General features: G+C 38.9%; 1 protein-coding gene across 1 annotated transcript in view; it reads left to right on the top strand.

Moving 5' to 3' along the window:
* Positions 1-5,224, top strand: part of PIGQ (phosphatidylinositol glycan anchor biosynthesis class Q) — a 36,178-nt gene extending 30,954 nt beyond the window's left edge. The window contains exons 9-10 of the mRNA XM_044657137.1: positions 1,821-1,882; positions 5,034-5,224. Of these exons, the coding sequence (XP_044513072.1) occupies positions 1,821-1,882; positions 5,034-5,186 (215 nt within the window). The 3' untranslated portion in view covers positions 5,187-5,224. The remainder of the gene's footprint in view (positions 1-1,820; positions 1,883-5,033) is intronic.
* Positions 5,225-12,210: the final 6,986 nt, after the last annotated feature.

Below are 12,210 nucleotides of genomic sequence, written 5' to 3'. Positions count from 1 at the left end.
AAAGCTACTGTTGTAAGCCCAAGATAACCAGAAAAATGTAAAGGACACCCAAACTGCCCTTGAGAAACAAATTTATAGCTGCCATATTTTGACTTTGCTTATTCTGCTTGCCTCAGGTACTGAGTGCTAAGCCCATAAAGGCAGAAGCAAAGATTTCTTGGTGTCAGTGCCAGTTCTGAGGGGGTCATATCGGATTCTAAATTCAGAAGCCATTTGATATATTTTTGCCAGATTGCCATATTGAGCTGACTAAATGCAACCAGTTCCTACCACTGGATCAAGAAATTGAGGAGTGTGCATTGATCATTTATACCTTGTGATATATATACATGTGATATATGTATAGTAGCATACAAAGCTGTTGGGCTTTCTTTCCAAACGTCCAAGAGGCCTGACAATCTCAGGCATCATCGTTGGGGAAGCAGAGACAGTTGGCTGGTGGCATCCAAAATGTGAAACTGATTAAGATGAAGATGAAAGCCATCCATTGTTTAGAATTCATTCTGACACCATGATGGTGGGGAAAGGCTCCTGTCACTATAGCCATCAGTCTTTCTTTAACTATAAATAAATGGAAAAACCAAATATTCCTATAATAATAATGATGTGTTAAGTATTCACAATGTGCAAAACATTGTGCTTCATGCTAGGAAAAATACAAAGATAATTAAGATGTAATGCATAGCCTCAAGGTTTATAAGTTTATAGGGATGATAAAGGGAAAGGGACTGATTTCATAGATCTAGGGAAGTTCCAGGTGAAGAAACTCCCTCTTCTAATATGTCAGCACCTCTGTAACCTGTGGTGTTGGAGAGCTGCCTAAAGCAGTGAGAAGTTAAGTGACTTAGCTTAGGTCATTTAGCCAAGATGTGTCAGTCTGCAGTTTTTGAAATCAGCTCTCTATCCACCAGACCATGCTACCTCTAGGAAAGATAGAACCCACATATGTTATATCATAACTATACAAGCTATCCATTAACTAGGTAATGACTGTAATTCAGCAGAAACAACAAAAGTATAAAAGAAATATAATGCTGTATAAAGACCAATGGAAGAAATGGGGGGTAATCAAGGGAAATCCTTATACAATCAGTTGCTTTGGAATTGGGCCTTAAAGGATGAGTGAGGTTTCAGCTGGCAGTCATGAGGAAGAGAGCATTCTAAGAATAAAGGTGTAGAGGGAATGCATTGGATTTGTGAGTGGTCTAATTGAATTGGGGCATAATTGAACAGTAGTGTGAGAGAAGCCTCACAGAAGCTAAGCTGAACTAGATTGGAGTGGGCCATGAATGCCAGTCTGAGGTGTTTCATTAGTTGAATTGAATTGATTTGGTAATGAATAGGGGCAAAAACCCACCACCATGCTGACAGCCCTGTCCAACTGTGAAAAGCAGCCACTTTCCATTCCCTGTTAGAAATCTCCCTTTTCTTTATTTCAATAAAGTTCTGTGAAGTTCTTTTGATAATTAGCTCTTCCCTACTCCCCCCTCTCCAAAAAAAAAAACGAATTCAGAAAAGAAGATGAAAGTTGTATGTCATTCCCAGATAGGCTTCTGTTTTCTCAAACTGAGTTTCTAAGAGAAAGTTTCTTTTTTTTCTATCTGTAAAATTTCCTCCTCCACCCACTTATCCCTTTTGTTAACAAGCAAAATAGAGTGACTGATATTTGTAGTCTTTTCATCCATATAGTCAGGTGATTTCTGTTTATGTTGACTCACCCCCTGGTATTTGGCCTTTAGGTACAGTAAGACTAGGCCAAAGGGAGCCAAGAACAGAAACGTTCCTCCTTTATTCACATACATCTTTTCTTTGGTTTTCAGCTGGTGTAAAGTTTAGAGTCCTGGAGCAGGAAGAGGGCAGACCCCTTCGACTGTTGATGCAGGTAACAGCAGGCCATATCATATTTGCTTTCAGCCTGTGTCTGTGACTAGGGCTAACATAAGGATCTCAGCTACTTTAGCTACATTTCCCAAGATGTGGGCCTATTTGTAATTCTACCTTCCCCAATAGCTTATCTGAGTTTTATGGCCAGGGTGGAAGAGAATAGAAGCCCATTTTGTTCTATTTTAGTCTCTATTTGTTATCCGTGTGCCTATTCCCATAATGGGAACATGAATTGGGCTCACCTACATTGATGAAATAGCTTTGGTTTTGCTCTCTTTATATAATGATGTAGGTCATTTCTGAAGATTCAGTTGCTGAGAGGGTAATTTTCCTTCTTTGCAGAGTAGCACCCATATAACATAGTAACAAACTCATGTTGAAATGTTCTCACTGTCTCTATGGTAGTGGGACTTACATGGAAATAGAATAGAACCTGTGACATCTTAGACTCCTTCAGAATCATAATTCATAGTCTAGGGATTTCCTGGCCCACTGGCCAATTAAATCTCTCCCTCTTCAAAGTCACTCCAACTCTCTTGTTAGAAAAGTATTTTTAAATCACATACCCAAGAAAAATTTTAAAAGGGGCAACTAGGTGGCTCAGTGTATTGAAGAGCCAGGCCTAGGGACAGGAGATCCTGGGTTCAAATGTGGCCTCAGACACTTCCCCGCAGCGTGACCCTGAGCAAGTCACTTAACCCCCATTGCCCAGCCCTTACCACACTTCTGCCTTGGAATCAATATTGATTCCAAGACGGAAGGTAAGAGTTTAAAAAAAACAAAAATCACATACCAGCCATTCCTTAAGCTGATTCAGCAAGCCTATTGAACATATTCTTAGCCCAAGAGTGTGAACATATTGTGCATTACTGAGTTATGAAAGGACTTGTGGGAACGTGATCTTTTGGAGTTTAGAGCCCCACCTGCCATCAGCTTCTAGCAGATTAATTTTAGACAGTGACCCATTTAGAACAGAGAGAGGGAAGTGAGAAAGTTGGCTGTTCTGTAAGAGAAAGATCCTTTAGTACCAGGTCACAGAAAGCCCACCATTTATTTAGTTCAGGAAGCTGATCCTAATGCTTTTAAGAGTGTGCTTCCATATAAAACAGCCTGCAGCAAGACCACATTATTCAACTTTATCTAAAATGCATGTTCCCTTTGGTTTGTTCTCAGCAATTTTCCTCTGAACAACTTGCCCTACTAGTTGTAGTGTCTTAAATAAAACTGGTTTCTATTTAGAGTGGTAGGAGTATTCCAGATCATAATTAGGAATGAGAATAATGACTACACATAAAGTCTTTTATAAATGTGCTTGCCTTTTTACAACTCTAGTTTGGTCCTTTTACCTCAGATCAGTCCATCTTGGGAATGCTTTGTTCTTAATTAACAATATTGAGTCACTGTAGTAACTCAAATGAAGCTTCAGACAAGTTGGAACTGTTATGGGTTTTTACAGGCCCAGCTTTGCCTTGACAACAACAAACTTCAGAGCTTCAGTACTTCAGTATATAAAACCCAAACTCTCTGAAGAAATGCATGAAAGATGACTAATAAATCTTTCAGTGGGAGTGACTTGTCCCTAACTGTACTTTCTCATTGGAAGTCACAAAACATGGAATAAGCAAGATTTCTATCTTACTATTTTTTCATCACTGGTAGGTTAAATGAAAGCTAATATTCTTCTGTTCAGTAACTTCATCCAAAGGAGAAAAATGATAACCTGTAGAAATGGAATGAAAAGAGTCCCCTACTAGGGACCAGAATCTCTTGGGTGCAGGTGTCAATTTTGATCTAGAGCAAGGCCTAGACCAGACAGTCTCTAAGGTCCCTTCCAGCTTTATGATTCCAAACTCCTGTAAAATACAGAGGAAAAAGTTTAAATACTAATAGTATAAAGATAAAGATTTCCTGACCTTGAAATCCACTCATAATGTGACCCATAGAAGGATTTCTAACATACTATTTCCTATAAATAGGAATACAATAGAAGTCAGGTTCTTCTTGGAACCTATCCAGGAAGTTTAGTTTCTAAGCTCCTTTGGGAATTCAGTAAAATATATTTTCTAAGGACCCGAACTCCTGAATGACATTTTAGTGAGAGATAATGCTAAGAAAACTGAGGTCCTGAAGGTTCAGTAGCCTGCTCAAAAGTTCAGAAGACATCTCCCAGAAGCAAGACCTAGACATCATGATTCCTAGTTCACTTAGTGTTCCATATGACCTACAAACTAGGATTTAGGTGAGACTTTAAATTTGGTCTTCAAAAACTTAAAACTGAGCAATGAAAAGTTATCATTTTTGCTTACAAGTCTCACTGTAATCCTTTAACCTTTTTCTCTCTTACAAGAACCTAGATTCTTATATTTTTATAGCAAGAAGGTAGGCATTGGATAGGTTCTGCCTCCTATAGACTTAGAGCAATCACTGCTTTGCTTATTTCTTTTACAACCCAGTTCATCCTGCTGAAAATTCCTGGTGGTTGGGAGGAAGTTGGACAACAGGAATTTTAAAAGGACCCATTCCTTCCTCTTCCCTCCTAAACACATTCAGTAATGAAATAAAACATTCAAGGACATACCATAGCCTAGGTGCTCTCAGATCTTTAGTTCTCTCACTTCTGAGCTTAGTTCTGTATTCCCTAGGTCATCTCATAAAACCTCTCAAGGATATTCTGCTTATGCAAATAGTGAAGGGAAGCTTACAAGGCACTTAGAGCACGGGGAAGCCCTCATTCTGGACTAAGGAAAACCCTAGGTTAAATTAAGTCTAGTAAGAGATTTTAAATGTGACCTGCCTTCTGAACAGGGACCTATATTTGCACTCATTCCATCCGAAGAAACAGGGATCTTCTAAGAGATGGCACTGCTCTGAATTCTCAGTGTGCCTGTGCCTTTTACTGCAAAACCATTTAAACATGGCACGTAGGCATCAGGAGGAAACCTGGCAATGAGCCCAAAAGCAAATTCTTCTGCCTCCTGTAGATCCCCAGAGGTGCCCAGCAGCACAGTTGGGAATATATAAGAAAGACCAAGAATGAGGTAGGGAGATAAACACATACATACTTTATACCATCCCTTACTGGCTTCATTTGAAGTCCAAAGTATAATTACTAATCTTTGCTCTGGTCTTTCCCGGTTGTGTATTTTCAGATCAATCCTTTGTCATATGGCAGTGTGGTCCAAACCTACCGTCTCCCTACCTACAGCTGTTACCCCAAGGACACCTGGGGCTCCCTGTGTAAGAAGCTATTCTTTGGGGAGCTCATCTACCCCTGGAAGCAAAAAGGAGACAAGCAGGACTGAAGGGCGGAAATGAGCCAAATGTGCAAGCCTGAGCCAAAGCAAACGTTTTAACTTGCTGCTCATGGGCCAAAGGCAGCTTGAAGCCAACAACTGCTGGCTCAGTGCTGCAGCCTGAGCTCCTTCGGCCAAGAAGCCAAGACTTTAGCAGGGACGGGAGCTAGGTTTAAAGTGGGAAGCGCTTTATGGGCACCCTTTTAGCTTTTCCCTTCCCATCTGAGCACTCAGGTGTTGTTATTGACTGTTTGGGGGGTGGGGGAGGGGGGCAGATATGGGTTTTAATGATTTAATGTTGCTCCAACCTTGATGACACGAGTTCCTCCTGAGCAGGCCAAGGCTCAGCAACCATTTTCAAAGAAAGGTCAGTGCCTTGGGTGCCTCAAGCACGAGATAAGAGAGTGATGCCCAGATGGACCCCACAATGTCTCTCTCCTCTGTCCTCTCCGGTCCTGTGTTATAAGCTTCGTTTCCAGGGGTAAATTTTGTTCAACCTGAGCAGTTGCTGCTGTCAGTCATCACTGATGGGAATATGTGTTCCGTGTGGGCTCCACTCCCACTCTGCTTAGCCCAAGTCTGTCCTCCCCAGGCACGGTAGGAGGCACTTGTCTTTTCCATCAGCTGGTGCATTCTTGCTCAAGCACCCAGGAGGGACGGCGTTCCCTGTAGTGAGGAGAGGGTTCGGCCCCCAGGTAGACTCTGCTCCTTCACTAGGAAGAGCTGGCTGCTCCGGGACCATTCGCTTTCTTCTCTCACTGTTCTCCTAGCTATTGGGACTCTTCTAATTCACTTGCCAAATGCCACGCACTGTTAACCTGAAGGACACCAGCTACTCTCAGTGTTAATAAGTAACTCCAGCTCTCAGGGTCCCCAGAGTTCTTTAATGTTTTCCCTCTCCCGGGCATGTTTTGGAATCTCCCGCATTCCTCTTCTCCATAACTATATATACATATGTGTATGTGTGTGTGTGTGTGTGTGTGTGTATACACACCCACACAACTTTTTTTTTTAAACTTCTAAGAAACATTGTGCAAAACTGATCTTTCCATTTGCCAGAGATTTAAAGAATATGGGCACTGACTAAAATTTCAAATTCATGTTTGCATTATAAGCAGAGCTGCAAATTCTGGTGCTTCTCCCTAGATACCACCGCCTTTTCATCTTGCCAAAGGATTCTGAAATCCTGACTCTCACTTCTGTTTAAGTACATCTTTGGAGGACAGAACAGAGAGAGTGTCCTTTAAGGATATTCTGCTCTCTATAATTATAATCTACTTGCTTAGCTTATATGGTTAGACCTAAAAATATCTCATTTCCTCTGTGTGTGTGTGTATGTGTGTGTTTCCTGCTAAAATAACATTTCCAAGTGCTTTCCAGTAGAGTTTCTTCTGAACGGCCCTGAGATTGTCATTTGTAAACTCAACGATTTGGGGAGATCAAAGCAGCCTGTGTGCCCACATTGGGCATGACCCAGCAAGTCTAGATCTACTTAATGGGAGGCTCAAGGAAAATGACCTAATTCTCTTGCTCTCCCAATTCAACAGGACTTCCTCCAGTTGCTAAAACATTTCATGGAGAAATTAATTTTCAGAATGAGCCACCATGGGAGTCTGAATGATGAAAGTCCTATTGTCTTTGAGGCCAGGCCTCTATACGGACAGCTAAAGGCAGGTTCCATATTAGACAAAGTCATGTCTGTTTGTATTCTGGGTTTGCACCCACAGATAATCACTTTGCCATCTACCTCCAGTGATATAAACTATGGTACTTCCATTGAAATAACTTTTGGATTCCTAATTAGAATCCTTTAGTCTCTTGTTCTTAACCATGTATTTACATCTCTGGAGAATCTCAAATAAGTATTTATAGACATGGGTCATCTACCTTGGACTAACAAGTCTTGGAAAAGAGGAAATAATTGTCTCCTTAAAAATTATGAACTGAAGGGCAGCTGGGTAGCTCAGTGGATTGAGAGTCAGGCCTAGAGATAGGAGGTCCTAGGTTCAAATCTGAACTCAGACACTTCCCAGCTGTGTGACCCTGGGCAAGTCACTCGACCCCCATTGCCTACCCTTACCACTCTTCCGCCTTGGAGCCAATACACAGTATTGACTCCAAGACGGAAGGTAAGGGTTTAAAAAAAAATTTATGAACTGAGGGCAGCTGGGTGGCTCAGTGGATTGAGAGCCAGACCTAGAAATGGGAAGTCCTATATTCAAATATGACCTCAGACACTTCTTAGCTATGTGACCCTGGGCAAGTCACTTAACTACCATTGTCTGGCCCTTACCACTCTTCTGCCTTGGAACCAATACACAGTATTCATTCTGAGATGGAAGAAAAAGGGTTTTAAATAATGAACTGGTTCGATCATAAGCTTCTCAAGGGCAGGAACCATGTCTTAATTTTTAAGTGTCACTACTTACTACTCGGTGCTTAGCTTAGCCCAAGTGTAGTTTAGCATTTTTTATCCTTGCAAAGTCAAAGTTAGAATTGTCTTTATCATGAGTAAAAAGGCAATTAGGAACATAATTTAATGGGACACCTGGTCATCTTTTTGTATTCATATTGATCATAAACAAAGCTTATCTTGAAGATGATTGAAGCTTATGCATAAGCATCTATTACAAAGAATAAAGAGGTCAAGAAATTCTACAAAAAACTAGATCAGATCCTCCCAACCAAGCCAGTACTTTGATGCTCAGTAATTTCAGTTAGAAAGGTGGACACAAGTGAGAAGGGTGAAAATGTTAGAAAATATGATGCATATTTACTGAATAGATAAATGCTTAAAGGACATGAACAGTTTTCAAAAGAACAATCAACAACTATATGGGAAAAAAATACCCCAAATCCATAATAATTAGAGAAAGGCAGCTTAAAACAACTCAGAAGTTTCACCTTATACCCATCAAATTGACAAATGCTTTAAAAGAAAAAAATAGTAAATTTTGGAGGGATTATGGGAGAAAAGCCACACCATTAGACTGTTGGTGGAACAAAAGTAACCTGATAGTAAGCAATTTACACTGTAATACTGTTACACTCATCTGTCTTACCACTTGATATATATCTCAAGAAGGTCCATGGCAGAAAGGTCACATACCAAAATATTTATAGTAGCCCTTTTCAGTATAGCAAAAAATTGGAAGCAAAGTAGGTGTCTATTAATTGGGAAACTGCTGGACACATTGTGATATGTGAATGTAATATTATTGCATTTGTTAAAAAAAATGAGGAATTCCTAGAAATATTGAAGGGCTTAGAGGAACTAATGGAAAATGAAGAAAGTAGAACCAGAAGAAATCATATACAATGACTAATAATGGCTAAAAAACACTGAAATTCAGATTGAATATAGTGATCAACTCACAAGTAGAATCTAGATCAAACTGTCTGCCATCTTATGAAGAGATTTTGAAACTCAGAGTTTTAGAAAATGAATATAAAAAATTTTACATGTAATTGGGAAAAAATAAAATATATTTTAAAAAAGAAAAAAACAAAAAAAATTTTAAATGTATTTAATGATCAACCTTGGTTCTGAGAAACTGATGATAAAAAACAGTTCCCTTTTTTTATTAGAATGGTAGTAGACTGGGTATGTAATGTTATATCGTCACATATAGCTATTGGATTGAAATTTTGCTTAGATGTCTTCTTTGTTATAAGGGAGGGTTTTATGGGAGCAGAAGTGACTAATATTTTTTAAAAAGCATCATTAAGAAATAAGACTTGAGTCCGAAAAACAATAAAAGGCTAAAGGTCAGAAGCTTCATGCCTTTATATTAATAAAGGGAGTCAGTAAACATTTGAGTGCCTACTATATGCCAGCACTGTGCTAAATACTAAGGCCACAAAAGCATAAGATAGTACTTGCCCTCAAGGAGCTCACAGTGAGAAGACAGTGCTTAAAAAGAAGTTGGAAAGTGGGGGGAAAGGGGGTTAGCTGGGGAAAGGAGAGATAGGGGAGAAGGTTACTTGGCATAATGAAGTCTTAGAGCTATTGCAGGAAGTGGTCTGAGGAAGTGAGTTTCAGAATTGATTTTTATCTTGCAGAATAATGTTTCTAGAGATCATGAAGTCCAGGAAAATAGCCAGATGTAAACAATGAGGTGAATTCTCTAGGTGCCCTTTTTAAATGGTAAAGGATCTGAAAGGAACTCCTCTGGTTTCCTCTCCAGGGGTAGGGAGTTCTGAAATGTGATTTTCAGAGGAGTCCATCTTGCAAAATTATGCGATGAGTACTGTCCCCAAGTAAAAAGAAGGAAAGAAATTTCAACATCTATGTTCCAGACACTGGGCCAAGTGCTTTACAAATTTTATCTAATTTGACCCTCACAACAACCCCATGTAGTAGGTACTTCAAGGGTTGGAAGATGTTGAATATAGCAAGCAATTTTAATACTGGTTACAGATTTTGGAAGTCAAATCAGAATCAGTTGTCTTCTTATCTAGTCATGCAGAAAACTGACTGGAGCAAGAAATGGTCAATATAACATCAAATTAGAAGAAAGGATAAAGGTAGAAATATTATGTTGCAAATGATTGCAATAGCTACAAATCTGACAATTCAAATAAGTCACTGATGCTGCAAAAAAGGAAAATGGAAACATGTAAATGCTATGACTTAAATATCAACATTTCTTGCAAAAGCTTGCCTAGGGGCAGCTGGGTAGCTCAGTGGATTGAGAGCCAGGCCTAGAGACGGGAGGTCCTAGGTTCAAATCCGGCCTCAGACACTTCCCAGCTGTGTGACCCTGGGCAAGTCACTTGACCCCCATTGCCTACCCTTACCACTCTTCCACCTATAAGTCAATACACAGAAGTTAAGGGTTTTAAATTAAAAAAAAAAAAACAAAACAAAACAAAAACAAAAGCTTGCCTGATGTAAAGCAGGTACCACAACAGGGAGGCTAAAAGAGGCCACAAAACTAGTTTAATCAATAACACTTGATCTCTTTGGTACAATTCCTTTCCCATATTATGTGCTTAATAAATGCTTTTTCACTCAGTCACTTCTTGAGATATAAGGAAAGACATGGAAGCCCAAGGCAAAATCTATTTAAAATATTAAGGGCTTTGTTAAAATACTACAGAGGAAATTGGTGGATGATTATAAGCATTATCACTGTAACTTGTGCTCAGAATTAAGGAGGAGGACTTGCCTTAGAAAATTGTAGTGTTTTTATTGACGCCAAACTTCTTCCCGAAACAAATGCCTGTATTTTAACATTTTTCTAGTGAAACCATATGACCAAATCATGAAAATCCATTATCTCTGAAGAATTAAAACTTAAAGGACACTAGAGAGATGCATGATGGTCATGAGCAGACTGATACATATTACTAACTAAGAATTCTATAGGACAAACTACAAAGTCATTATAGAAATGTATGACTGGAAAAAAACAGTGGGCCAAATGTGAATGAAGGATACTAATAGAGAGCCTATGTGCTTCATTGCTATCCACATCATGTCAAGAAAACTAGAAAAAACCCCTACCATCCCCTGTAAAGAATTTATAGGAGGACATAATCAAGAGTTAAAATGGGATGAGAAGACATAGACAGATTGTAGTCCTTATTATTGGAGGAAGTACCTACATCAGGAAAATCATAGCTGTATCAAAATATACAAGTATCACTTCACATGACAATAAAAAGTGATGGAAGTGAAGTCAGCATCCCAAGAACAGAGCATTCATTAATGAAATGGGCAAGAGGCCAACAACTAGATGGAAAATGGAACAAATATGTCAAAATTTTCATACTCTTTTCATAATTAGTGACAGGAATCATCATAGGCCTTCATGCCTCAGTCTCTGATGTTTGGAAGACAGAGTTGAGAAGAACAAAGTTAATTTAGATGAAAATATTTAAAGAATTTATATTACTGGTAAAGCAACCATGCAAGCACTGAAGAAGTATTTGTAAGATGTCCTAGGTAGGGGGATATACTAAAAGAATGAAAAAGAATGAACATTATTACCCACAAAGATGATCAAGAAACTATTAATAACTAGCAAGCTATATGCATATTTTCTCATCTTATATAGTTGTTAGAAGATTGATCTACATGCATACAAAGAATAATAAATACATGATAAAGGAATAGGAAGACTTACGAGTTTCTCTAAGGCAGACAACATCTTTATTAGTTCTACTGAATAAAAAGTGCAGAGAATATGAAATCCCATTTTGTATTTTTTTATTGTAAAGAAAGCACTTGATGTGATAGGCCAATAAAGGGACTCATGCATATGTTAAAGTCACGCAAAACCCTTAATAAATGCAACTACAAAGATAACTATTCAATAACTGATTTACTAAGATCAAGAGAGATATAAAATGGGGAGATGTGTGCTGTGCTTGGTAAAAGTATTTGCCACTGCACGGAAGATGTACTGTTCAAGTTCCAAATAGAAGAGTGATTTTCCCCTTTGGTTAGTGAGATATTCTTCTTTGCAAATAAAATTGTGATTATCGAGCTCCAGAACATTACCTCATGAATGACGACACCCAGGATTTTTCAAAAGAGACAATCAAAAATCCAGAGAGAAAAAACTAAATGGCTCAAAACTCTCATTGTCTTGACTACGACATATAGTTAGAGGTGACTAGAGCAGTGATGGGCAAACTACAGCCCGCGGGCCAGATGCAGCCCCCTGAAATGTTCTATTTGGCAGTCAACATTATTCCTAATCTGACAAATACAATGAGTAGGATACAATACAATGAAAGTTTGAAAGAGTTGCCTTAGAAACAGACTGACAGATGGGCATTTCCTTTCCTTTGGCCCCCTCTTTAAATTTTTTATTTTTTTAGAAAAATTTTCCATGGTTACCTGATTCATGTTCTTACTTTCCACTTCACCCCACTAAACACCTCCCCCCATAGCCGACTCGGATTTCCACTGGTTTTAATATGTGTCATCAATCAAGACTTATTTCCATATTATTGATAGTTACATTGGTGTAGTTGTTTAGTGTCTACATCCCCAATCATGCCCACATCAACCCATGTGTTC

The sequence above is a fragment of the Gracilinanus agilis genome, chromosome 1, assembly GCF_016433145.1.
Source record: "Gracilinanus agilis isolate LMUSP501 chromosome 1, AgileGrace, whole genome shotgun sequence".
Taxonomy (NCBI): domain Eukaryota; kingdom Metazoa; phylum Chordata; class Mammalia; order Didelphimorphia; family Didelphidae; genus Gracilinanus; species Gracilinanus agilis.
Note: the sequence above shows the minus strand (reverse complement) of the source record. Positions and strands in the feature narration are given on the sequence as shown.